Source organism: Betta splendens, chromosome 9 (genome assembly GCF_900634795.4).
Source record: "Betta splendens chromosome 9, fBetSpl5.4, whole genome shotgun sequence".
Classification (NCBI taxonomy): Eukaryota; Metazoa; Chordata; class Actinopteri; order Anabantiformes; family Osphronemidae; genus Betta; species Betta splendens.
The window spans coordinates 10,058,554-10,086,337 of NC_040889.2; the positions used below are offsets into that span (position 1 = coordinate 10,058,554).

General features: G+C 46.5%; 1 protein-coding gene and 1 long non-coding RNA gene across 9 annotated transcripts in view; one reads left to right on the forward strand and one right to left on the reverse strand.

The window, feature by feature from the left end:
• Nucleotides 1-27,784, reverse strand: part of anks1b (ankyrin repeat and sterile alpha motif domain containing 1B) — a 92,853-nt gene that overhangs the window by 37,701 nt on the left and 27,368 nt on the right. For 5 of the 8 annotated variants that reach the window (XR_008695518.1, XM_055511209.1, XM_055511208.1 and 2 more), the window contains exons 6-13: nucleotides 26,084-26,159; nucleotides 25,367-25,468; nucleotides 23,955-24,074; nucleotides 23,150-23,328; nucleotides 21,200-21,337; nucleotides 8,833-8,989; nucleotides 4,235-4,371; nucleotides 115-301 (exon numbers count right to left, since the gene is read on the reverse strand). Coding sequence is in view for 7 of the 8 variants with exons in the window: in XM_055511209.1 (XP_055367184.1) it covers nucleotides 115-301; nucleotides 4,235-4,371; nucleotides 8,833-8,989; nucleotides 21,200-21,337; nucleotides 23,150-23,328; nucleotides 23,955-24,074; nucleotides 25,367-25,468; nucleotides 26,084-26,159 (1,096 nt within the window). In the remaining variant the exon portion in view is untranslated. Of the gene's footprint in view, nucleotides 1-114; nucleotides 302-4,234; nucleotides 4,372-8,832; nucleotides 8,990-21,199; nucleotides 21,338-23,149; nucleotides 23,329-23,954; nucleotides 24,075-25,366; nucleotides 25,469-26,083; nucleotides 26,160-26,889; nucleotides 27,020-27,784 lie in introns of those variants that run through there. The other 3 variants (XM_029163641.2, XM_029163635.2, XM_055511210.1) reach the window with 2 other exon arrangements.
• On the forward strand, nucleotides 16,812-20,276 carry LOC114862884 (uncharacterized). Its single transcript, XR_003787080.3, has 4 exons — nucleotides 16,812-17,065; nucleotides 17,389-17,522; nucleotides 18,516-18,682; nucleotides 18,885-20,276. It is a non-coding gene; the product is annotated as an uncharacterized LOC114862884 (long non-coding RNA).

Below are 27,784 nucleotides of genomic sequence, written 5' to 3' on the forward strand. Positions count from 1 at the left end.
GGATCTGACAGAGAACCCCTTCTTGTTTCCCTCGACTGAACATGTTCATTAGTCCAGTTTAAGGCTTGAAGGCTTGATGCTTGATGCCTGAGGCCAGACGGCGTGGAGTCTCACCTGTGAGCTGACAGTCGTCGTTGGAGCCGGCGGAGTCCTCCTGGTTGGGGCTGAGGGGGGGGCTGGCCGGAGGGCTGGTGGTGAAGCTGGCGTAGCCCAGGGACGAGCTCACCTCGCTGGGCTCGCAGCTGTGGTTCACGGGCCTCTGGACGTCCAGGGACGACGACAGGGAGGTGCGCTGCTTGGGCTGCGTTGCAAGAGAGGAACACGTTGGACTGGAATTGGACTGTTGTGGTTCAATTCGTGGCCAGCGTGGCCAGTTGTAATAAAACCAGCAGATGTGAACTTGAGGTGCATGGGGAGAGGTGATAGAACAAGCTTCCTGCCAAGTGAGAGAGTAAGAGTTTAAGGGAGACTGGCATCTGATAAACACATCTTACATAATGAGGCATTTGCAGCTCTCAACAACCTGCTGCTGTGTTTCACAAACAGCCCAGGCAGTGTGTGTGTGTGTGTGTGTGTGTGTGTGTGTGTGTGTGTGTGTGTGTGTGTGTGTGTGTGTGTGTGTGTGCGTGTGTGCGTGTGTGCGTGTGCGTGCACGAGTCAGAGGATGTAGACAAAGTGAATCAATACAGTGAAGCATAAAGGGAAAATAACATCCTGAAATACTGAGAGACCGACACATGACAGAACAACCTTCAGGAGACCTTTCCAGTGTCTAGCGCTGTGGAGGGGGGAGAACAGCACTTCCTCCGATGTGCGGCGCGCTCAAATAGGGCTTTGAAGAATGTGACTGAGCTTAAGAGATGAAAACAAAAGCAATACGAGAGCAGGGAAACAGAAAAGGGCACGGAAGATGTAAAGAGAATCGGACAGGGAGAGATGAAAAGCCAAAAGTAAAAAGAGAAGAACAGAATGTGTATGTAATTATGAGAGCGAAGGGAGACAGGTTCAGAAATTTCAAAAAGAACAGAGGGACAGAATTCATGAGTGTTAATAGAAGTGACGACTACTGAGGAATCAGGTGTAGTTCAGTGTTATTCACCACCTTCCTATGAGAAGCAGTAGCTTAGGATAAAGCAAAAAAGAGGCTGTTTCCTGTTTGTGGACTTTAAGGGGCAGCAGGACGTCGCATCGATCCACAACTCCCTGCATTTCCAAAATGTCAAACTACTTCTTCAGCGCCTCCATCAAAGCCACATTTTCAACCGCGCTGCGGTTTTCTACCGCGCTGGCGTCCGCCGGCGTTTTGCTCCCGGTGCTTTTCGTCCGCCGAGGACGGAGAAGGTCGCCCGCAGACACGTCCTCACCGCCGCCTCGTGTGACTCCACTGTACACGGACGCCGCACGAACGCTCCAGCAGTGGGTCGGAATGCGTCACAGGCGCAGCAGTCAGTGGGGAATAAAGCTGCAGCAGCAACATCCCACCGAGACTGGGGCTGTTTTAAGGAGCAATGCATCAAGCAGCACAGGAGGAGGGGGGGCTCTGATACACGAACCCAGCAGGGAATCGTCCTGACTGCGTCAAGAAATCAACACTCAGATGAACAAGATGCAGGTTTGAAGGGAATAGGGTCCACGAGTGGAGGTTAAGGTCGCGTGTGCGAGTGTTTAATGGCTCCACCGGCTCATTTACACATCCATACACTGCTCACATTAGTCCTCGGCTTGTCTTCGCGTTGCCGGCTGCTCCTTCGTTCTGACAACTAAAAGCATCTTCTCCCCGGATTTGCGCTTATTAAGAGCAAACACACACGCGGTCACACTAACTCCTGCTGCAGCTCCGGCTGAGGTTCGCAGGCGGCAGGCTAGTGAACACGTCATGGCCGATTGGAAATGGATTAATGAGCACACACACACATGCACACACACACACACACACACGCACACAAACACACACACACACACACACACGAACTGTACACGCATATGCACACACACACACATACTGTACACACACACACACACACACACACACACACACACACACACACACACACACACACACACACACACACACACACACACACACACACACCTGTCTCAATGAGTGCACAAAGCATCATCTCTGTCTAGTGCAGCGTCCCCTAGGAAAAACATGCAGGTTAACAGGCCACTAATGTGTTTGGGTGCTAATAAATGATCCCGCCATTAGCTTAAACATGCATCCAACAAGCTGCCTGCAAACACTCAACATCACATGTTTAAATAAAAACACTGCAGCGCTCGTCACAAGTGCAGGATTGAAATGTCATCATGGTGATAGGCCTCATTTTTAGTTTAATGATGCTGAATATGGAGCCAAGCACAACTTTCTAATCTCTCTCTTTGCTCTTTAGAGACCGGGGAAACGAGACGACTCCGCTGGCAGACGGGGAAATAAAACGGGCGACACAACAAATGGCCAACATCCAGAACAAACCAACACTCGACTGCCGCTATTTCTCCTCTATTCAGCTCCACTCTGCATTTCTTTGGATTCATTTCAGCTCTGCCTCTCCTTTCTCTTCTTTTTTTTTTTAACTGTTCTCCTCAAGAAACATTTTCAGAAAGTTTCGCTCGAGAGACTCTCAAGCGCTCAAGCGCTCTGATCTCGGGGACATTAACATATATAGTGGTCCTTCTAAAAGCTCAACTATGCCTCATCTCTCCATCAGTGAAGTACAGTTACTCTGCTTTCATCCCTCCACTTGGGGGGGTGGGGTCTGCTGGTAAGAAGAGACACTGTCCCCTCTCTTATTGTGCTAGACGCAAAAGAAATGTAGACGCGCGAAGCCGCTCGCTCGCCTGTGTCCTGCCACTTCCTGTTTTCACTGCTGCATTTCTATCTGTCTGATTCTCTGTGATTATCTATCTGTGTTTCACATCCCATCTGCCTGCGACTGTGATCGAGAGCTCGTGGAGTTCTTGCATGTCCCGTGGAAGTGGATGGAATCAAACAGACCCACGGGCTGATGATGGACCTCCGTTTGCAGTAGCTTAAAGCACGAGGGAGGTGAAGGAAGCGCGCTGCAGCCAATGTCCGTGGCACAGGAGCGAGTCACTTCATCTAACACCAGCCTCCATTTGTTACTTTTGTTACTATTAGGTGAGAAATGGCAAAACTAAACTGGGTCCGTTCAGACTCGGCGGCAGTTCCTCCAGACTGGAGTGTGAACAGAGCGGCGCGTCTGCGTCGCTCGTGGCTCTCCAGCTCGCAGCGCGTCCCGATGAAACAGTCAGAGGGTGCGCGGAGAGCAGACGAATTGAATTCTGCAGAATTAATTAGGAGCCGTAAAAACCGAACTCCTTGATTATGCGCGCCGCAAGCCGAGCGGCGACCCGCTGGGCCCCGCGTGTCATCCCTCTACACACATTAGTTAACGCGGCAAAGATGGGCCCCCGATGAGCGGGGACGATGGGAGAGGAGGTGACGTAGGACGGGAGGGAGGGAGGGAGGGAGGTGGGAAGAGGGGTGTGAAAATCGTGAGTAGGTTGTCATCTTGCTGTGAAGTATTTTTCTTATGTTTCACAAAACTAATATTTTCTAATTAGCCACAACACCGAACACACAGCTGAGCCGGATCTAGACTCTTTCAGTGGTGTCACACACCAGCCAGTGCCTGGGAAAACAACTGCCTTTAATTACCAACGTGTGAAACGCTCAAGCTGCACCACTTTGTCTGATACTATCTTTCCAGTGGCAGAAGTGAGACGCCTAAATTAATCTCAAATTACTAACGAGGCTGATTTGTTGCTGTGTTGGATTTGCCGAACACTGATTTATTCATTATCACGCTGTTAATGTGACGGAGGACAAGACGCTCGTTAACTTTACGTGGAAGAAGACAAATATAAAAGTGATAAAGCCGTAGAACCTCATCGCCTCTTTCTTCCTCTAAAAAGCTGTAAAACTCAGACACTTTCAGCTCCAATGCACCATGAGAGTGAGTGACAGAAACACAGACGAGTGAAGATGAAATGAGAAACAATCACTGGGAGAAATGTTTACCATTGTGTGGGGGTGCAGGTGTTTGAGCCACGCGTGGGTGGATACTGTGATGTTCAATAATGCGTCAGGTGCCTCTGCAACACATTCATTAGTGTGTGTGTGTGTGTGTGTGTGTGTGTGTGTGTGTGTGTGTGTGTGTGTGTGTGTGTGTGTGTGTGTGTGTGTGTGTGTGCGCGCACGCTCGCTCACCTGTGGGCGAATGACTCTCTCAATGTTCTTCAGGGCCGTGTCGGGGGACGGAGGCGAGCAGTCTGGAGTGGGGCCAGTTGAGCAGTTGCCATGGTTACTGTGCCCCCCCCCACTCACGGTTACATGGGACAAGTGACCTTGCAAAGAGAGAGAGAGAGAGAGAGAGAGAGCAGTGAGAGACAGGTAGAGACAGGAACAGGGAGATTGGTTTCCTCCTCATTTGCCTGATTCGATGCCTTGAGCATCATTTCATCTTTCTCTCAAAGCCTAAAGTGGCTGCAGGTTTTACTCCAGAGAGCAGCACTACTCAGCTAACTTCTATGCTGCGCTGGCGTGAACGCAACTGCTTAGTCACAGGGATTAATCAGACGTATACAACAGTGTGAGAAACAGGTGACACAGATAATGGCTCGCTACTGCAACGTAAGGCGCGCCCACAGCCAGCGCTGTGCATGGAGGTCCTGGAGCTGCAGCTGATTTCCCCAGCGTACGATCAGCTAACGGGCAGGAACAACCCGAGAAGGGCCGAGAGGAGGAGGAAGTGGCCGAGTTACGTTTGAAAAGGAGACAGGATTGGTCTCAAGCAGCCGAGGGACGCACATCAGCCCGAATCCTGTGACTGTTAGCACAGACACAGACACAAGCTGGGTTCCTTCCTGCTCCAGCGTTGCAGCGGAGTTCTTCACAACTCCCACAAATATTCCTCACGATTAGAAAGAACAAAGAAAAAATGTGCTGATACAAGATGATTATACTTTCATTTTATAAATAAAGTGAGAAGAGTGGGATTATTCATAGAGGACGTACTAGAAAAACCTTAGTTCTTAGTTTAGCGGACATTGGCTTTTTAACCCATTACTGCAAACCTGCATGTTGCTATGACAACGGTGCTACTGCAGGTTAAAACAAGACAGGGTTAAAACTTAAATTTCTATTCAACTGTGACTTTGAAACGTAGCTTTTACTTGAGCTGTTATTTCTCTACATTCTTGGTTTTGTTTAATATTTGTTTGCATTTTTGATGCCTGTCAAGTTCAAGCAGAAAAAGCATAGCTTGCTAAAATAAGGATTACCTAGATATTCAGCAGTCACATCAAAAGTGTAAAAATACTGGCATCCAAATAAAAGTCGGATTTGCCCAGATAGGCCTGATGAATACATCTGAAGACCCCACAGTCTGGAAACATCTTTATTTATCATCACAGATTCTGTCTGCGCTCCAACAAGTTTATTACCGTAACTGTAAAACTGTCTTCACCTCCTTCTGAATAAACCATCATCTTCAATCATCGCACTGATCCAAAGGTGAAGCCGCACAATCAGACGCACGCTCCTGCTCCAGACGAAGTGACACCGCTTCACAGCACGCTCACATCTATCAGTGTGTGTGTGTGTGTGTGTGTGTGTGTGTGTGTGTGTGTGTGTGTGTGTGTGTGTGTGTGTGTGTGTGTGTGTTTGTGAGACACAAATAGATGCTCACCATAGAGTAGCTGCTTGGAGCTCAATCAGCGATTAGATGTGGGTGTAAATAGGTTAAATATTACTGGAGAAATGAGAGTAGGATGCAGCAGGGGGATAAATATATTAAAGATAATGCATTCACCAACAGACTAAATACACCTGTCAACACTGAGGCTTTGATGGTGGCAGCGGGGCGTTTGTGTGGGAGCTTCCTTCACATTAGCTTGGGGTTCACTCCTGGGAAACACTCTCAGTCCTGTTTGCCAAAGGGAATATGTGTTTGTGTGGGAGTCTGCGTGTTTGCTGTGGCTGCACATTCACAGCGAATGCATGAGTGTAATAACTGTACGGCACAACGCCTAACTGCTCACGTCCAGGCTACAGGCCTGCGTTCGTGCGCGTCGGCGGGTGGGGAAATAACCTGTGGCGCTGAGCCCGGCGGGACGTTTGTGCGTCGATGAGAAGCGGGACGAGGCTCCGACTTCCTGTGTGAATCAGCGACAGCTGGAAGAGAGCGAACGCTCGGTGGGAGCGAGTCCTCGTCCTACTCGTCTAACAAGAGAAGAACTGTCAGTTTCAGACATGTTCAGGACGGCGGTTCTGCCTCCGTGCCACTGTGACAGGCAGCGTTTCATATGTATGTGGTGAATGCGGCTGCCATTTGTCTGCTCGCCTCAGTTGGACTACGTCAATTACAGAGCAACAGCCAAAAATACAGTCTGGGAAGTTATGAAAAACATGTACATTGTGTTAATTTGATCAACTTAAATTATTTTGCATCAATTTCACATACAATACTCTTAAACTTCACTTTCACACTAAAATAATGAGCAACTTTTAATAACCCGGCTATAAAAAGTCTTCAACAAATGCGAGGCTTTAACATCCTGCAGCATCCTGACGCTCCTGCTTTTATGGTTTACATTCATCCTTCTGCTTTAGGCTGAGGGAACTAAAAGGGCGCCTTCCTCACTGTGGCTGTCAAAGAGGAAGACACACTGTCGCCCCTCGTTCAACAAGTCAATGAGCCTCAACCCTTTTTAATGGCAAAGCCCTCGAGTTACTACTCGCTGCCATTAGCCACTCCGAGCCCTCGGCATCACGCAAAGTGGGATAAATGGGGCGGAACGCAGCCGCATCACAGCTACATCCGCTAGAGCTAAAACGGGCAGGAGGGTGAAAATAAGAGGCGTTCATTCATAAAGCTTTGAGGTAGTAGAAGGTAACACAAGCAAGAAGCCCTGAAAAACTTACAGAACGTCACATATACAGTATAGGTTTAGGTTGTAACAAAACATTTGATCTTTGCAAAATGCAGGAACCAAAAGCACAGTTTTATCAAAACTCTGGGTAAACAGCATCAATCTGCTCCACTGCTGCCAGAAACCGGGAAACCAGCCTCACTATGCGTCAACCTATTTAGTGAGAAAGTTCACTGAGATGTAAAAGCGCTGCAGCAGGCGCACGGAGGTCTGCAGCCGCCGCTTGTTTACCAGCTGCAGACAAGCATGTGTTTATCTCGGGAGGAGCCCGTCTTTAAAGGACGACTCTGGCTTTAAGTGCCTGCTCCATACGTGACTGGAGGTTGCCAGGTCTGCCTGCAGGTCCCTCCCCTATCTGCAGCGGCCACATCCGTCAGAATAAAAGCCCGACTGGGCTCGAACGTCTTCAGGCTTTTGCTTTTTATAGCAGAAAATACTGAAACAAATGACATTCAATCCCCTGCAAGCAGCCTAATCCAGAGTTAATGTACAAAATGACTGCTTAAGTAGGATTATGCACCAGCCTGTGCTTGGCTTACTTCACATTAGAAGGAGGAGAAATCCATTGTCAGGAGGAAATCCAGGGCCTCACATTCCCATGTGACGCTCCACGTGCTCAGGAGCAGCAGAATACAGACGGTGGAGGATGTCAGGCCACCGGGAGGATGAGCACAATAAAACGGGATGGAGGGTGAGCGGAGCAATAAGAAAAAAGCTGTTTGGAGCGACGACAGGTCTCCAGTGTTTCGTGGCGGGCGCTGACTGACGCGTGAACATGTCGCTGTACTTCACGTCTCCCATGCTGCGTTCAGTGGAAGACCTGCAGCCGCTCTTTTTATTTAACCAGACAAATTAAAATGTAGCTCAACAAGAAATGTGTTATTGATTATACAGCAGCCGGTGAAACATTCAGCAGGACTGCGTGAATGCGTCCAGAGGCTTTCTGGACTCCCCTTCTCATATTCTCCCCCTTCCTCTCATCTCGGTCCCTCCTTCATCATCATATCCTTCCTACCGGAGGCAGATAAGGAGGAGCCGACTCACACCCATGTCCAATTAGAGCTGACATGTGACTAAACCCAAAGCAGGATTCCAGGATTTTCCCCCCAGATTCACATTCATGTAGAAGTCTCAGCCTCAGACAGCCTTCAACTCTGACAACTAAATGTATATTCTGCTCTCTCTCTCTCTCTCTCTCTCTCTCTCTCGCAGCCTCCACCCTTTCATGCATTTCTTGTCATTCATTCCAGCGACTTCTCTTCTGCAGTCAGACTTTTGCCCCCCCCCCACCGCGCGTGCTTCTCTTAGGTGAGAGTGAACACAAACACCCACACCGCTCACTTGCGTCAGTGGAGTAATTTTCTATCAAACGAGAATTAGACATAGAGCAGACGCACACAAACACACTCCAACAAACAAGCTTCTGGAGTAGGCTGTCTTTGCTCCTGGAGGGGGGGGGGGGGGGGGGGGGGGGGGGCGAGGGGGCAGTTCCCATGGAAACATCCAGGTGACTCACCAGCCGCAGTTACTGTGACAACCTGCTGTGTGTAGCATCACTAAGGGAAGAGCACATTGTGGAGGTTTGTTGTCGTGGGTGTTGGAGTGCGACGCCACAGACCAAACAGCTGATAAACAAACAGCGAAGCTGGAGGATGACCTCACACTACCTCCTAAACTGAAGCTAAATACTGTAGTGTCCCTGCTTGGGGGGCTGAAGCACCGATCATGAGATTTAGAATTTTAAAATGAGCTTATATTGGTAAATTGAATAAAGTGTGCAGCTGCTAAATAAAATAAACTATAAATGACGAATAAACCGCCTCATAGACCATCTGCGTTTAGAAACAACACCGGTTTAGGTGACTTTTTTCCTACCATTGCCTGGACAGGTGTCGATCCTGTGGTTGATGTCCAGGGAGCAGGGTTTGCGCGTGACGGCGGTGGTCACAGACTCGTACGGGTTGTCCTCATCTTCAGGCAGGAAAACGTCCAGAGACGGAGAGGAGACCACCTCGGCTGAACGCTTGGACTCCTGGGGGCAAAACGTGAGGTCAGATGGGTAACGATGCCAGACACTGAACTATGACCTTTACATGAACAGATGAAGGCTCATTAATACGGCACGCGGCGGCAGGATGCGTGTCGATCCGATCCCAAGGAATCTATCTTTGCTTCTAATGAGCCTGAGGTGAATCATAGGGACCACGACAACATGAGCTCTCTGATCTCTCATCAACCACAATATCATAAGATCACATTCATTCCAATGTTCAAAGCACTAAAAATAAAGGTTGCCTCCACTTCCAGTCACACTTAACATTCCTCTGCTTTAATCTTACTGATGTGTCTTTGATTACAAATAGATTGTGTTGAGATCCGTCAGTTCCAGGCTGCTGTGTGATGCATGTATATTTGATCATGGGTACCTTCATTTGCATCACATCTAAAACTATTATTGATTTCACAACCTTTCGACTTGAAGTTGATTAACTTAGCGTTACTTGTAGGGGATTGTTCCTTCAGGATGCTGTTGTGGTTAAACTCTCTACCTCTGTGCTGCTAAAGGCTCAGAGGAGAGCGGCGCGGTCCAAAAGCTCCCAGAAAGGATGAACACCATGAGTGAGTAATGCGAAGCCGGGGAAAGGCTTCCCACTCCATCCAAAGACACAAAACAGTTTTGTCTAACAACACATCTGCAATAACATATGATCATCATTCCTGTAGTCTCACTTGGAAACCTGCCCCTGGGTCTCACCCTTCCAGGTGGGATCAGGGCCAAACTCATCACCAAGTTCAGGCGTGGCTGCTCACAACGCCCCAACGCTCTACTACTACATTACCCAGACTGCACCCTGCCACCAATCACAATGAGCCCATCCAAACTGGAATAATCAGTCTGGCTGATGATTTCACTCTCTCTTACACCCTCTCCACTCAATCTGAGACTTATTTCACGCTGCACTTTATTAAAAAGGCCACAAAGCAACAGCCGGTTGCCTTTCCCTCCCCCCTCTCCCCCCTCGACTCCCTTTTTTCTCTTCATCAGCACTCAATTAGCGTGCCATTACCAGCTAATGGAGATCCAATAAGCTTTTCATGCCTTCGCTTTGCAGGTGACACTGATGTGAAGTGACAGCTCGGTTTGCAGCAGGCCTCACTCACAGATTTGACAGAGCCACAGAAAGCTCCCACAGCCTTCATTTAGCAGATGAAGCCTACTCTAGCATCTGAGATAGAAGGTGCAGTGCATCATATTTACATTTGGGACGATCTCCTTCCTCAAAAGGGACAGAACAAACAGAGATAAAGCCCAAAAAAGACCAGACTCAGCAATGTCAACTGGGATTAATGGTTAATGGTTAAATATTATTGTATACAGCTGTAAAAATCTATGCGTCTAAAATGCTAAACTTCATCCACTGTTCCTGGTCCCCAGCCAGCAACAAGCTAGGAGAGGAAGCAGTTATTCCGACCAAAGGGAGATAAAGCATTCCACGTCCCGGCACTGAAAGCGAAAGTCAATCACCAGAGAAAAAAACAGTCAAGCTATTGTCTCTGCAGCTGGAAGTTAATGGGAAATGCACTCCTGATTTGAAAACAAGATGGCGGCGTGGCAAGCGCGCTCTGAGCTGAAAGGTCAAGAGCTTGAGTCAGCGCAGGTCGCGTTCCAGGTCTGACCATTTGTTTACATTCTTCCTCCAAATGTCATTGGGAAATTCTACAATATTAAAGATAATCGAAACAATTCACACAATATTAGGAGTTTTCAAATGCCACAGGTAGGCTGACGTTCTCAAGAAAGACTGGTCCACATGTACAAAAGGTGACAGAGAGCTGGACGTGATAAGGAAATAGTTTGCCAAAGCCACTTTGTATAGGAAAGTCACTTCCCTCACTTCTGCCAAGTTCAAAGAGCTTAAGAAGAAGTGGAAAGAGAAAGCGTAAGAGTAAAAGACAGAGAGAAGAGAAAACCGTAAACCCAGGTAGACGCCAGGATCCGGGTCAACACTTACTTCAGCGTTTGTCAGGGAATCTTGAGGAGATGAGCATGAGACAGAGCGGGAGGAGGAAAATAAGCTCGTACCTAGGAAGCGAACAGAGGAAGTGGGAGTGCGGCGCAGGCCCAAGCAGGGATTTCCTCACACACAAACGTAGGAAAGACAGAAATGTCAGCGAGGTAAAGTCAGCATGGATATGAGGAAGAGAGAGTGGCATCGCCCGCGAAAAACGCCTGAAGTGGATCCTGCTGTGGGAAGAACCCCGCAACGCGATCAACTACCTGGTCCGTAGATGAAATCCTCCAGGTCTCAGGTCGGAACGCTGTCAAACGAGAAATAAGTCCCTCCAACAAACAAACGCTCGGCCTTCGCTCAGCGCCCTCCTTCCACCCTCCGCCCTCCTCCTTCCCTCCCTGCCTTTCATTGCAGATAGGACACAGAGAAACTTGTGTCTGACTCGAACAGGAAGAGCGCAGACAAACAGAGGCCTCCTCTGGCCACTAATTAGCAGGTCCTACGCGGCTCCCGTCCAAATGCAGAGGCCGGATTAAACGCTCGGAGCGTGCGACGGCGCCCGCGAATGGGACGAGAGGAGTGGATGCGGGACGGGTGATCGTATCTGCTGTAATGCACCGGGTCTTTGCTTGTTCAGCTCATTCTAGGAGCTTGTGTGTGTGTGTGTGTGTGTGTGTGTGTGTGTGTGTGTGTGTGTGTGTGTGTGTGTGTGTGTGTGTGTGTGTGTGTGTGTGTGTGTGTGTGTGTGTGTGTGGAGCTGATAACCCAAATAGGAAGCGTGCTGCCGCTTTAGTCACATCCGAGGAACTTGTACCTAAATCCTCTGTAAAAGCTGCAGCCCAAGCCACAGTTCACAGGCCATCAGATATGAATAGAGGCTGTAATTTGCTGGTATTTCCTCAGGGAGACTATTCGATTAGAAAGAAAAGGGGGGAGTGGACACCAGAGGGGACAATGGGCCCTCTGAGGAGCTTATTAACAGAGACAGATGCAGACATACTGACCAGAATCAGATGGAATAATATTAAAGAAGGCTTCTTAATCCACGCACTCGTTCAGAGAACATTATGAATTCCAGCTTTTTTAAACTCAAGTAGAAAATGTGAGAAGAACGTAGAACATTAAACCCCACAAAGCCTCCGTGATGAATGTCCTCAGCACTGGTGAGCGGCCACATGGCATTACAGGTCTAGTGACTGATGGAGCTGCTGTGTGATTCAAAGCGTGTGCATTTGTCCCAGCTGATGTCTCCACATATTGTCTTTAAACGATGCTGCACTACAAGAATATTGCAATAATTCTGACGCCAAGGCCAAAAACTAACCCAGTCACTTCCAATATGTGCACAGCTCCGTGCTCCAGCAGTCACAGCTGGACTCATAGGGATCGTATCGTATCGACGCCACCTTGGGTCAGAATCAACAACACTCAAACATACAGTAATAATGCTTTTGCCCCATTTCCCTCGAGGACAACGAGAGGATCTGAAATCCACTGGGAAGCTCAGCTACACAAAGAGACACAATCTCTCCACGTACAGCACTGTAACAGTATGTGAGCGTTATGAAACAAGCCGTGGCAGAGGAAACAGCAAGAGAAAATGAATGAAATAATTTAATAAATCGTGGAAACAATATCTTGGAATTTGTATTTGTTTGTCTTTGGGAAATGAAGTAAGTGTAATGAGGCGCTTTATGAAACTCCCTGCAGCAGAAACGGCAGTTTAGAGCCTCCACAAGCTTTGGGCGTCTTATCCCAGGCAGCTGGAGCGGATCGGATGGGTAGTGCCACCGGGTCGCTCCTCAGGAGCTCTGGATCCAAGCCTGCGCTGAGGCCGGGACTCTCCGAGCCGCGCGCTCCGTCGCTGAAGCCGAGGCCTCGTGAAGGGAAGACCCGCCTGCAGGAGACGCTGATGTGGGGGCACTGTGACGCACCTGTGCTGACGCTGGCTGAAATTTATCAATGGTGGACATCCCACGCTTGACATCGCATGAATATCTGTGTTGCCTAGCAACCCTGCCAATCTCTCCCTCTCTCTCTCTAGTTCTTGCGTTTGTTCATTATCCTCCCTCCGTCTCCATCGAGCTTTCAAGGTTCCTCGGAGGGAGAGATTTAATGCCTTTCGCGACGTCATGATTGCGGAGGAATCCTCCTCCACATACACTCTGGCAACGGTTTCGGTGTTGGCACGGCAGCGGTGGGAGGAAACCCGTGGCCGGTGACGGGAGCGCACACGCACGGACGTGTGTGTGTGCGTGTGTGTTTGTGTACATACTGACATCAGCTGGGAACAGAGTGCTCCGTCTCTGTTTTTCTGCATAACTGAATGCTAAGTACAGTCTCAGACGCATGTACTGTCAAAACATGGACCCACACTAATTACAATTCAATCACACTCTCATACTTTATGCATGCATCCACCCAGGCTGGTACACATAACCCTGACCCAACACATTTGGAAAGCTCAGTGAAAATAAACAAGTTTTGGGGCTCTGTCACTGATGTTAATTCTTCACAAGAGACTTAATTACCTAACTATGGTATGCAAACAATCCAGTTTATCTCCTCTTTCTATAAAACGAACTAAACGGTGCTTTGCCAAACACCTTTGCACAGACACACGCACAACACCGATGTCTCCAAATATGCTGCATACACTGCACGGATTTACAAGCACTTGTTCCTCCAAGCATGAGCACACACTCGCACTCATCCAGGTGCGAAGCTCTCCAGGCAGTCTGCCAGCGAGGCCGGCGAGCTGCCAGCGCACAAGACAGAGGGTCGGCTGTGTTGTAAATGTCAGATGTCCTGCAGTTTGAGCCAGCGCGCGTCTCGCAGCTAAACACTCGTCTGCGCACGCTTAACTATGGAAGGCCAATCAGTCCGTATCAAACTATTCATGCGCTTGATCTGGGCATAAGCATGCGCAAAAAGCATGCGTAAGACACACAGAACGCCCGTAAATTACGCGCGATTACATTAACGGGTGCAAAATACGCATGTAATGTAATAAAGACAAGCGTAAAAAACAGGTGTCTCGTTGCTGTCTCAAAGCATGCGTAATTTACGCTTGCTTGGCTGGACATTGCAGGCGTAAAATACGCCCGTTCGGCTGCAAAAAAAGCAGGCGTAAAATACGCCCGTTCGGCTGCAAAACAGCATGCGTAAAAAACGCTTGCTCGGTTGGACTAAGTTGCGTTTACACGAAATCGGAGAAACTACGGTCCCGCCGCAATACACTGAGGATTAAGTGCTTCTTCAAGTCATTTGCGGTACATCCACAAACTATTGTACCAGGACTATTGCGAAGACAACACGCAAAGTACAACTAGTTTAATAGGATTTTTGTTTTGTACATTTTGATTGGCGAAGCTGGTTTTTCCCTCAATTATTTGAGGTCAGTAAAGTACCTCCAGACTCGAGCTACGGGATGACTCGGAAACCAGAGAAACCCTCGTACCTGCGTTGAACGCAACATACATTAGGCTCATTCACCAAAACAGTTCGTTTCACAGTCTAAAACGAACATTCACAGATTTATTGTGTAATTAATTATGAAATATCCACAACCAGACTCATACATTCCCAAAGCAAACAGTGATTATTATTGGTAAAACAGTGATTATTGGAATTTAAATCCAAGCTACTGTATGTTTTTCTATTGTTGGTATCCATCACTCAAATCTAAGTCAAAAATCTAAATCAAATCCTTCTAACTGCACTTTTGCTTTCACTGGTTTTTCCAAAGACCACTAAATTATTTTTATTCCGCTATGTGCTGTCATAACATCTAGCACTTGTGTCCTAATGGCAATTATTTCACTCAGAAAAGTTTGTTATACAGCTTTTGTAGCTGTTTTACAGCCTCTCATCCACAGTGTTGCCTGTTCGAGTCCTCATCCTGCAAATAGTTTGTAGGTTGACTAGGAACAACGAAAAAAAATTAGAACGTTTTACCAGGACCATGAGTAAGACGTGTCATGTCAGCAATAATGTCTCAATTATCATACACAATTCTATCAAAGGCAAAAAACCAAAAGGCCACCCCCCTCCAGTCCATCATCTCCAGCCTGACTGAATACAGGACTACAGGCCTGTCGCCCTGACGTCTGTGGTCATGAAGACGAACAGGATCCTATTTTTGTATTTTAGCTCACTCCTGGAATATTCCACCACAAACTGACCCGCTCACCGTCCCCAAACCCACGTGCCAGTGGATCAGGAGCTTCCTGACTGACAGGAGGCAGCAGGTGAGGCTGGGCAGCATCCGCACCATCAGCACTGGCGCACCACAGGGATGCGTCCTCTCCCCACTGCTCTTCTCCCTCTATGTTCTGTCATAATATCTAGCACTTGTGTCCTATTGGCAATTATTTCACTCAAAAAAGGTCTGTCATCCAGCTTTTGTAGCCGTTTCATAGCCTCTCATCCACAGCTGACACGATAGCTGAACTTTGACCTTTGACAACTCCTATTCCTCAAAATGTTACATCACTTTTCCTTCACAGTTCTACTTACTGCTTCATGGACGACTACCACAGCAAATATCAAATATATTTACTGTATAGTTTTGGAGCAAAAGTGTCTGACCATCTTTAACTCTACTTAATACCTCATGGATTCCTACCACAGCAAATATCAACTTATTTTACTGTATAGCTTTGAAGTAATATATAAATAAACTAGTGTACAGTAAATTCAATTGACATCAATAGCTGGAATTTGACCTTCCATAAAATGAGTTCCTCACATTGGTACATCATCATTACTTTACAGTTCTACTAAGTACTTCATGGTCTACTACCAAAGCAAATATCAACCTATTTTGCATTCATAAACTATTGTACAGTAATTAGCATTACAACCAATAGCTGATCCTCTGTGCCTCACTATCACCTTCTCCCCACAATATGATGTAGTTTCACACAAGAAAAGTGGTACGTTGCGCAGAGTTTACAGTAAAATTAGTTATTACCCATTGGCAAGACAATAATCTACTACCCCAGTAGATTATATATTACTAATCTAATAATTTTAGTAACATGATTTATTCAAAATCAAAGTTTCTTAATTGGTTGTCTGTTTACTTACCATGTGACAGTGGATCGACACTTTACTCTTAAAATGTACAGTGAAATGAGCTTATACTTTGTGTAGTAGTATATGAAGTACTAAGTAGAACTATGAGGCAACTTCGATGGAATCCAGTCTCTAAATTGGCAGAATTTATTTAATTAAAGGGTCAAGTTTGGTCATTGACTTAAATTTATTTAACTATACGAAAACTTAGTAATGTATTACTCCAAAAATATACAGTAAAAGTAACGGATATTTGCTGTAGTAGAACAGGAGTTATCAAAGGGCAAAGTTCAGCTACTGGTGTCAGTTGAACTTACTGAATGATACTTTATGCATTATTTAAAAACTATGCAGTAAAATAAGTTGATATTTCCTGTGGTAGTAGTCTATAAAGTACTAGGTAGTGATGTCCCAATTTGAGTAATTTATTCAAATCCAAGATTTAGAAAAAGAGGCAAATTGCCTCTTTATATTTTCCGTTAGTGAATATATTTAGACATTCACTGTAAATTCTGTAATTTCTTAAATTTAATTCATTTCCTTGCAACATTTATCTTAATATCGCCCCAGATGCTCCTAAAAGTGAGAGTCTCGGCTTTTCTCAGTGATCGCAACAGTTACCGTAACTATAGCACGAATCGCGCACCTTGAATATAGCGACGGCTCATTTGACCACGGAAAAGTAAACGGCGGTTCATTTGACCGTGGTGACACACCGGAGCAAACGGCAACTGTAGCTTGTTTGATCCTTTCGGTAATGAATCTTACTGCATCTATTTATGACAATGAGTAGCACATGTGTACAGCGAGCGGCGCTACAATAAGTATAGTGAATTTTACTGTCTTGTCGTCTGCGTTAGATTAAAGATTATGACACAATAAAAATGTGCTACCACTAGCATCATAATGGCTCAGAGAACTTTCCTTTTACGATGCAAACAAATCGTTAATGAGTGTACTCGACTTCTACAAGGGGACAGTCCACCAGATGACGCATTTCAAACAGTTCTAACAAGGTAAGAAAGTCCTAGGCTATTCTGTTCATTATCATTATCATGCACTAACTGTGGTCAAGCTAGCACGCTATTCGCAGATTCGCTACTGGGTGCACAAAAATGTACTCAGATTTTTACAGTACTACTGCAGAAGCGTTGCATACATGCATACATTAACAATTTATTAATTGTTATAAGTTCTTAAAGTGGTATTGTCATGTCAGTAGTTATAGCATGCTTTGCAACAAAAAAGAACAAACATATATACAGTATATATGTTTACTGTATATGTATGATAAGGGTAAATCCGTCCTGTTTAATATACATTTTTTCACATATTTCAGAATGGAAACCCTTAAACGCTGTCTGGAGTGCTCAAGAGGGAGGTTGATGGATGCAACAGCAGTACAAGACATCCTTGAAAACATTGAGAAATATACTCAGGAGGTCAAGGAAATGCAACAGGGGGCTCAACAAGGTACTAACTGCAGACTGACAAGTGAAATCTTGTTTTTCAGGCCTTTATAATTACAAAGACTAACTGCATACTACATGCTAATTCATTACCTATTTGTTTAATTATGTGGGAATTACACTCATCAACACATGGAGGTGTGTGTTTACGCAGAACTGTTATGAAGGTGTCGTTATGTAAGTTTTGCTTTGTTCAGCAGCTGTTCGGTTGCTTTATCAATAATTGTTAAAACGTCTATGCCTCTGCTCTTTAGGGGACTAATGTTTTAGCTAGCTAGCTGCGCTAATACAGCGTGACAGTACGGTCACTTAGAACTTTTCAGCGGACCTAATTTAGTTCCCGTTTTCTTTGCCACCCTGTATATGAAGAAGTAATTGCACTTTAGTGAGCAGAGCGAGGTATATGTTGAAACCTGTTACGTGTCATGATCTGGCTTTGTGTTTCTAGTTGTTTCCTGTTTTATTTTGGTAGTCTCCTGGTTTCTGTTCCTGTTTTAGCTTTACTTCCGGTTTCTTGTCTTGTCACAGCTGTCCCTGCTCATTACCCACACCTGCACTCTGTTAGTCATCAAGTCACTGTGTATTTAACCACCACCTGTGTCCTTAGTTCCCTGCCAGATTGTCGTATTCGAGTTCCCTGAGTGTTCGTGTTTCATGAGTTGAGTTCCCTGAGTGTTCGTGTTTCTCGTGTCGTGTTCCTGTCTGTATCGTGTATCCTGCCCGACCCTGGATTATCTACTTACCGTGAGTTTTGGCCTGTTCCCTGTCTGTACTTTCGCCGAGCCTTTTCGTGTATGACCTGGACCGTCTGACCGTGCCTTTAAGAATAAACCTTTTGTTGATTATAATATCGCCTCCGTGCTGTGCATGTGGGTTCGCCGTCTGCCTGCTTCGAGTCCCTGACATTACGCTCTGTTGCTGTTTAGTGTACTGTAATATGTATTTTGAGACTTAAAACTATTTCACTAATTTCATGTCATTTGTTTTATTTCCACAGTGCTTATAGACACAAGCTGTTACGGCGATAAAGAGGCACGTGATGGCTGGACTGTCATGCGAGGTGGTGTCAGCAAAAGTAAAACTCACAAGTCATAGAGTCAATTGACTCTCTGCATATTCGTTGAACCGAGGGCTGCTTGAAGTGCTGTTTCTGTTGTAATAGAGGTGAGGTCAGGAAAATAACTTTTCTTAAATATGACATATATAGATGCTTCAGTCGAACAAGTCTGTCACAAACAAGTAATTCCTTTTCCTAGAGATGTGTTTTGATCATTTATCATTATCAAACATGTGATCACATGACTTTTACTGGCTAATGAATTATGCCTTCTACATTAAACAATTACTGTCTTTTTGTCCTCTACAGATTAACGTGCACACGCATCATAGACCAGAAGCACAAGTGGCCATTGGTTTTAATGCTGTCAACTAGGGCTCAAGCATGCATTAAAGAGTCCATTTACCTAAGATGATGTGGTTGTTATTGCTCCTGATACAAAGTTTTCTGTGTGTACACTTAATGTCACTTTTCACAAAGACAAATTCTGTAACATCTGTTTTCTCTGTTTGATTATGGCAGGTAATGTTTATATTAGTGTTTAGAAAGATAAAAGAAGGTACAGTACTGGGTTGTATAGCACCGACGCCTGTGTGGTTACGTGTAACACTTGACTATTTTAAATAGATTTCAGTATTCCCCAGTAAATAAAAAAAATTCTACAAATGTCCACAGTTACGTCTGTATTTTACAGTAGAGGTACATGATCTGTTTCATCTTTTGCATTGTAGAATGTGACACATTATGTAATTGGGGTGTAACATTTCTAAACAATGTCAGATTAGACCTTGTCATGGTGTTGGTATAATCAGGACATATAATATCCAGCATATAGTATTAGAGACCAGGAAGATCATCAGTGCTGATGAAGATCGGGTGAACAGCGCTGGGGACTAAGCAGGTAAGCAAGGTTTCGGCTACATCTTCCCGAAGATCAAGGGAAAATTCACCTCCCAAATGATATCTGAATGAAGCATAGCCTCTGGTGGAAGAAGCGTGTCTATGTGTGGGGACCACTTCAGGTCCAAGGAGCTTGTGGACCCTAGGAACTCCTCTTAAGGTCCACTGTAATCTTCATAGTCTAGAGCGTGTTGAGCTCCAGCTGGTTCTTTTGTGTAGAGGAAGAACAGTGGGGAGAGGACACATCCCTGTGGTGCGCCTGTGCTGATGGAAAGCTGTATAACAAACTTTTCTGAGTGAAATAATTGCCATTAGGACACAAGTGCTAGATGTTATGACAGCACATAGCGGAATAAAAATAATTTAGTGGTCTTTGGAAAAACCAGTGAAAGCAAAAGTGCAGTTAGAAGGATTTGATTTAGATTTTTGACTTAGATTTGAGTGATGGATACCAACAATAGAAAAACATACAGTAGCTTGGATTTAAATTCCAATAATCACTGTTTTACCAATAATAATCACTGTTTGCTTTGGGAATGTATGAGTCTGGTTGTGGATATTTCATAATTAATTACACAATAAATCTGTGAATGTTCGTTTTAGACTGTGAAACGAACTGTTTTGGTGAATGAGCCTAATGTATGTTGCGTTCAACGCAGGTACGAGGGTTTCTCTGGTTTCCGAGTCATCCCGTAGCTCGAGTCTGGAGGTACTTTACTGACCTCAAATAATTGAGGGAAAAACCAGCTTCGCCAATCAAAATGTACAAAACAAAAATCCTATTAAACTAGTTGTACTTTGCGTGTTGTCTTCGCAATAGTCCTGGTACAATAGTTTGTGGATGTACCGCAAATGACTTGAAGAAGCACTTAATCCTCAGTGTATTGCGGCGGGACCGTAGTTTCTCCGATTTCGTGTAAACGCAACTTAGTCCAACCGAGCAAGCGTTTTTTACGCATGCTGTTTTGCAGCCGAACGGGCGTATTTTACGCCTGCTTTTTTTGCAGCCGAACGGGCGTATTTTACGCCTGCAATGTCCAGCCAAGCAAGCGTAAATTACGCATGCTTTGAGACAGCAACGAGACACCTGTTTTTTACGCTTGTCTTTATTACATTACATGCGTATTTTGCACCCGTTAATGTAATCGCGCGTAATTTACGGGCGTTCTGTGTGTCTTACGCATGCTTTTTGCGCATGCTTATGCCCAGATCAAGCGCATGAATAGTTTGATACGGACTGATTGGCCTTCCATACTTAACCACACTTAAACGGGCAGCACAAAGCGTCCGGGGGGGCAGGAAGGAAGGGAAGAGGAAAAGCAGCAGCAGGAACACGACTGATAGATAACGCTCACTGCCAGCGTGTGTGTGTGTGTCTGCACATAAACATTTACACAAATCAATGCTGCCATTGACATTCAGACGTTAAACGTCACCGCCTCAATGGGATCATTACGCTGTGATTTTAGCTGGATGTCACCTCGTTAAGTGTTGATGGGAGGGACGAGGACACGGACGGGGAGGAGGACGCTGGATGGTAGAACGGGCATGAGAGCAAGGAAACGAGACAGCTCCTGAGCCCAGTCTCTATAGTGACGACTCATTCAGTGTGTTCCCAAGGTAACAAGGCAGAGTATTCACCAAACAATGGAAATATCACTAGCCTGTCATTTCACTGTGTGTTGATGATGTTCCAGGTTACTACAGGCTCTGTGTGCATGTACCTGTACCTGGGAGAGGCTGGAGAAGCCCAGGTTGCGGCAGCCATTGCAGGGCGTCAGGGCTTCCCAGAATCCAGCGGGGCCGCAGCTTTTGTCAGCCTCTTCGTCCTCAAAGGCCGGAGCAAGAGGCGGGGTGGGCCGCTGCGAAATACAAGTCAGTGATGAAAACAATTAAATTCAGCCAAGGTTGGGTTTGGATGTTATTGATGTTATATTTAACCTTTATCTCCCTTGTGTTGAGATGCTGGTGCTTATTTTGGAGGATAAATTGCCTCACAAACACCCACCCACCCTCCTTTCCTGGGGCACTCTCTGCAATCAGGAGGCAGGTGTGTAGCCGGGTTTTGTGCTGTGAGGTGTTAGAGGGCACACGCAGCCCACCTGATATCTGCCTGAACCATCTGATGCAGCTAGGATGCAGGTCGCAGCGCGTTACCTGGACAGAGCCATGTGACTGCAGTGGAGCTTTTACAAGGAGGAAGAAGAGACTGATGTGGGGAGCACAAAGAAAGCAGGCAGGATTCCTAATAAACATGCTGCAGAGGGGGGGGGGAAGCTTAAGGAGGGAAGAGATCAAAAAAAAAAAAGAAGGAAAACAAAATGCAAAAAAAAGCTAAAAGGTCAGGATCACGTAGATTGTAAAGCATCTTCTGCAGTTCTGGATTATTGATTGATGTAAAATGGCTGCAGGCATCATATACACAGAGACACCAGTTCATTCCAGTACGAACCAGCAGCGTTTCATACAAGGGCAACATTAAGCCACAAACACACAAAAGAAATTAAAATCTAAGTTTCGTGTTCAAAGCAAAACAAAAATAAAGCTCTGAGCATTTTAATTGAAGATATAAATTGTTTTTTCCCTCTGAACACTGCATCAAAAAACATGTTGAGCCTGTGAGGTCTTGAGCTGAAGGACAACTGGTAATAAACAGCAAGCTCTAAAACCTCTCGCTGCTCTTTTATTTACAACGGTACGTGTAATTTTAATCCTTGGGTTTGAGGCTGAATGTTGAACGAAAGCAGCTCTCTGCACGTCTCCATTCTCCTCTGGTTTAGACATTTTGTGGACGAGAAAATATTTAATAAGTTAAAAATGGTGAAACTACATTTACCAGCATGAAATTACAGAGATGGTGTAAAAAGCATGCTTTGTTTTTGTGGCCTACATGTTTTATTCATGTGTAATAGACGCGCGTGACACATTGCGTCACATGGACACGCATGCACACTGCAACAGAATACAAACTGATACTCAGCAAGAGACGGATGAAGAAGAAAAGAGGGGGGCAAGATGGATTGAGATAATTATAGCCTCAGTGGAGGTGTGTGTGTGTGTGTGTGTGTGTGTGTGTGTGTGTGTGTGTGTGTGTGTGTGTGTGTGTGTGTGTGTGTGTGTGTGTGTGTGTGTGTGTGTGTGTGTGTGCCTGTGCGTGGTGCACGTGAATACACCTCCAGCTGCTTTCATACTGACTTTATTAGAGAAATGGAAGAGATGATGAGCTGAGGGACAATGTGTGTGTGTGTGTGTGTGGGTGTGAGGTGAGTAAAGAAGAGGAATGGGAAGAAATAAGGAACCAGGCCTGACGTAATGAGGATGAAGCATCGGGAGATTTGCTCAGTGTGTGTGTGTGATGTGTAATCTCCAGCGGCACAGATCACCTCTGTGGACTGTGTAATGGTGCCTCTGAGCCATCGGCTGTGACTTGATGGTCACGTCAGGCTGATTTAAGGCCACTTCCGGCCCCCAGAACTGAACTTCGAATGTGTAACAATGAGCTAAGAATGAAGGCAGCGTGTGAAGCAGCAATTACAGCTGCTGCTGTGTTTCAGTAACAAGTGGGGGCCCAGCGCGCTGGAAGGTCTGAGCTCATACTGCCCTCTGTTGTAAAAGCCACGCAGCGCAGGCAGCTTGCAGGAGGAGGAGTGTGCAGCGTCTACAGCAGCCCGTACCTTGGCTCGAGTGAGGGTCCCGTTGGGCCGCTCGTCGTCAGACAGCCGCCCGCTGCCGAAGCTGTCCATGGAGTGGGAGGAGATGGTGTGGCAGAGCTCCTCGAAGGAGTAGTCTCTGTCCTGGCACTTTTTGATCGCGTGCAGCAGCTTGGACAGCTCGCTTGTCACAGCATCGTCATCTGGACACGCAGAGGGAGCAAAGCGGGCGCAGTGAGAAAGTCCGCACACAACGCGTGACATTAGGGCTACGAGCAGCTCCTCCGTCTCCCCTGACGCATTAAAGGGCACATTCCCAGTCGCTAACCGTACTAATCGCTTCCCTCTCTGAGCCTCTGAGGTAATCAGGCTAATTAGTGGATGTGCTGACAGGGAGAGGCGAACAGATCAGCGGGAGCTCATCCTGCTGCAGTGTCACGTTTGCCTCACAGGGGGCAGCGCTGCACAGGGAGAACGCTGGCGGGCCCCGAGCAATGAGAGGGTTTCACCACTGAAGGAGCTGCTCTCCACACTTGGATTCAGGCTGGATTATCTATACACAATGCAACAGGGTAAGTCATGCCTGGGAAGAGAAACGCAGCTTCACTACACCTACGCTTTGGTCCTGTGTGTACATTTATTCTTATACGAGACACTGAGGTACATTTACAGCATATTCTCATACATATTTTACATCACCGCTGCTCGGCTGCTGTTCCTTTGTCGTGTGTGTGTGTGTGTGTGTGTGTGTGTGTGTGTGTGTGTGTGTGTGTGTGTGTGTGTGTGTGTGTGTGTGTGTGTGTGTGCGTGTGTGTCTGTGTGTACTCACTCTTGTGTCTGAGAGAAGGGGAGGCAGAGGGTGAGGGCACAGAGGTGCGAGGTGCAGGGACAGGACACTTGCGGACAGGCTCCTCCACGGCGCTCTTCTCCATCTCGTCTACCGCGTACTCTACAGAGACACGGAGAGAAAGAACCACCAGGATGTATGATGATGGGGGCGGGAATGATGGAGCAGGTAGGACGGAGAGCGTTTAGAAGCCTTTTAGGTCAATATCAGCATGGCAAACAGCTTGTGCTGCATTCAATTCGCACTTGGGTCTGCACCACAAATTCAATTCACAGCTTCCGATAATAGAGCACCGCACTGTTCATAAAAAGCAAAAGAACTGAGTTACAGAGAGGAATATGCAGGAGGAGAGAAAACAGGTTCAAGTGTGGCGGGGAAGAATACAACAAACCTGCTTTAAAGGGGCATTAAAAGCTGAAAACAACAGTGAAATCTCATCGCCACGGGCCTAATGACGAGCTGCTACAAAAACCATGACTAGGAATGAGCATCAGCCTCACAAAGGATGCATGAAACCTCATACTGCACATCATAAACTACATATTACTGCACAAACCGCTGCACAGTGTGGTGGTCCATAATCAGTTGCTGCTGGGTAGAACAGGGAAGACGCGTTAATGAATCTGAGCTGTGTATCAAATAATAATCTATTCATAACAAGGAGCCGCTGGCAGGCAGGAAGCCCCTCGGCTCCTACAACGACTAAATGACAGGTCAATTGCTCTTGATGCAAAGATGGCTGGCATGAAGGGGCCCAATCACAAAGTTACAGCTGTCTCCCTTGTACCAGAACCTCTTTCTTTCTCTCACAAGTGTTCAGTCTCCTAATTATGCTGAGGTCCAGATTTTCTGTGGGGGGGGGGGGGGGGGGGTGATGGCGGCTATTCCTGACTACAATCTAACAGCTAATTTGCTTCGTGTTTATCTTCTCATTCTTCTATTCTACTCCTTCCTGTCTCTCCATCGCTGTCGCTCTTTATCTCAGCCTCTTTAAATCATCTGGAGCCCACAGATTACACAAGGCCTCCCGGCCACAGATTGCAGCGTTCCTACCGAGACTCATAATCACCTCGGGACAACGCTGTCTTTAGAAGGTGCATTCTGGAGAAGAGTTGGATTCAGTTGGAGGCAAACTCAGTAACCACCACCGGTCGCGCGCAAAACACACTGAAGTAAACATGAGAGCAAAACAAGGCTGCTAATGGCAGCGTGAAGAGCAGAATGAGGAGGAAAGTCATTATATATAAATCAAACAACACTAAGCAATGAACTATAGTGATTATCACTGTACTGCTAGGATACAATGAAAAGGGACTGTTAAAAAAATACTCAATTATAGATTAGTATAGTTATAATGAGATGACCACCACATAGCACATGCACGACTGACTTACCTTGAATAAGTGCAGTGATCTGCTGGGATTTGGGCGCTGGATGTTCTCTCAGGATCTCTAGAGCCGTTCTTTCCTGACTGTCTGTCAGATCAATGTCAATCCCTGGAAGGAACGAATAGTGGCAAACGAACAGCAGGACAAAGGTCAGATCCCGTCACTCAAAACAGAAAGCATGGCGTGAGTAGACTAAAACTTTATAGAGAGCGTGGATCCAGCTCAGCACAGGCCCCGGTCAATTTAGGATGCCAATAAAAATGAAGGTCAAGCGAAGAGGAAGGCCTGCAGGAAGCAGGAAGTGCAGGAGGGTGGGTGTGGGGTGGATGTAGCAGACGGCATCTCATTAAAGCATTTGATTATGTTAAAGATTGAGATTATAACGATGTAACAATTATAAACGCTCCATCCTGTATTATTGATCAGAAATGGTGAGTTCCTCAACCCCAACCCCCCACCCCCCTCCACTTAATGTATCCCAGTAACTAGAAAAAACTAGAAATACAAGCCAGGTATCAAATCCCAACAATCGAACGTATGAAACGGCCGAAGCAGCAATAAAACTGGAAGTGCCAAAGAAGACAGCTGGTGACACGTCACCCGAGAGTAAATTCAACAACCTGGAATAAAAACAGGTGGAGCATCGTAGCTGCAGGTTAAAATGGGAAGGAAAAAACCCACACGAGCGAGCAAACACACGCAGGGATACATTTATAGACCCACCTGAGTCAAGGAGGAGGCGAACTACATCCATCTTCCCAAAGAGAGCTGCCTCATGGAGGGCACTGCCATTCTCAGTCTGAGAGAGAGAGAGTTGAAATTCCATCACTTTATCAAAAACAAAGGTGAAAATAGACGTCAACAAGAGGAGAGCACGAGAAGCTGGGATTAAAAGGAGGCCTCTCAGATTCTGGCTGTCAGACAAGAGACATTCATGAAGATCAGCAGAAGTCTGTTCCAGCCTCTCTCTGCACGGGTCGACTCTGATTCCAGACTCCTACGCTAGCAGCAGGACCCAGCGTGGAGGTGTCCTAGTTTCCGTCAGCAGTCTCCAGCGGCGCTAATGGTGATATTACAGATGTGATGCAACACGCGGCAACTCGTACAGTGAGGGCCTCGTCGTGGTCGAGGGCCGATGGGAGCGCTGGCTCCGACCTCTCGTACCCTCGCATCAGTCAGGAGCCACAGTACAACGAACCTACGGCATCATCATGTTTCTTTCCACTACACATTCAAAATCTGACAGGTTGGTTTCAGGATGGTTACTCAGAAAGCCTCATCAAGGGCAGCAAGGAATTAAATCCCACTCATCCATACATGCAGCACAAACAGTAATATGCTGAATCTGTCGCATCCTTCACGCCTGGATTCCTGACACCACTGATGAAGACCTGGACTGTACCGAACTCGCAGCCGTAATGAAGACAAATGATTTTGGATGACAGCCAGTTGTGCTGAACGGCTGGGGAATTTAACTAAGCGAGGCGGTGCACCAGGTAAACGCCTGCTGCACAGAATGCTGCACTTACTGTAGGCACCGACGCACCGGGGTCCTTCAGACGTCAAAGGGTCAGTCGTCGGCAAAGTCTATCATTTCAGATGTCAATCCAAAAACACAGCATGTCGTACTAACTTTAAATGTTTTGCCTGTGGAGCTTTTACCCACACGCAGGCGAAGAGAGGTGGCAGCTGAGGAAACGATCCACCCACTTTTCCTCACACACACACACACACACACACACACACACACACACACACACACACACACACACACACACACACACACACACACACACACACACACACACACACACACACCCTAACCTCCGCGGTCATCCCTCCACCACTTCCTGTCCCGTTTCCCATGGCGATTTCGCCGTGATGTCACGAGGAAACGCAGAGGCCCCGCTCTCGCTGCTCGAAGAGTTTCCGGGAATTGAAAGTCGGGAAGAAACGCAGCAGTTCCTAGCTGATGTTCGTGTGATGGGATGAATGTAAATGCTCGGGTCCATTCGGAAAAGACAGCCAAGTCTGTTGATGTGTGTACGTGGGAGTTTTTTTATTAAACTCCTGCCCTTTGCTGGACACCTTCCCACCAGGCGGCAGGTTCCTCCAGGGATTTCCCCTCATTATTATGGAAACAGTCAGAGGAGGCAAGACAGTGACTGTGCTGTTTCTATGAATTATTCATTCCCACTCAGACAGACTTATATGGCTTGACTCCAATTACTGACCTGTACTAACGTTTCCTCTTTCTCTCTCACACACACACACATACAGTGAGTTACACTTGTGACAGCGCGGCCATCTGTGAGTTGTCCACACTATCCACTCTGCACGCTCACTCGTGAGGATCTCACACATACTACTCACAGAGAGTCCGCTAAAAATAGAGTCTATGTTTAAGGCAGAGTGTTTTTCCCA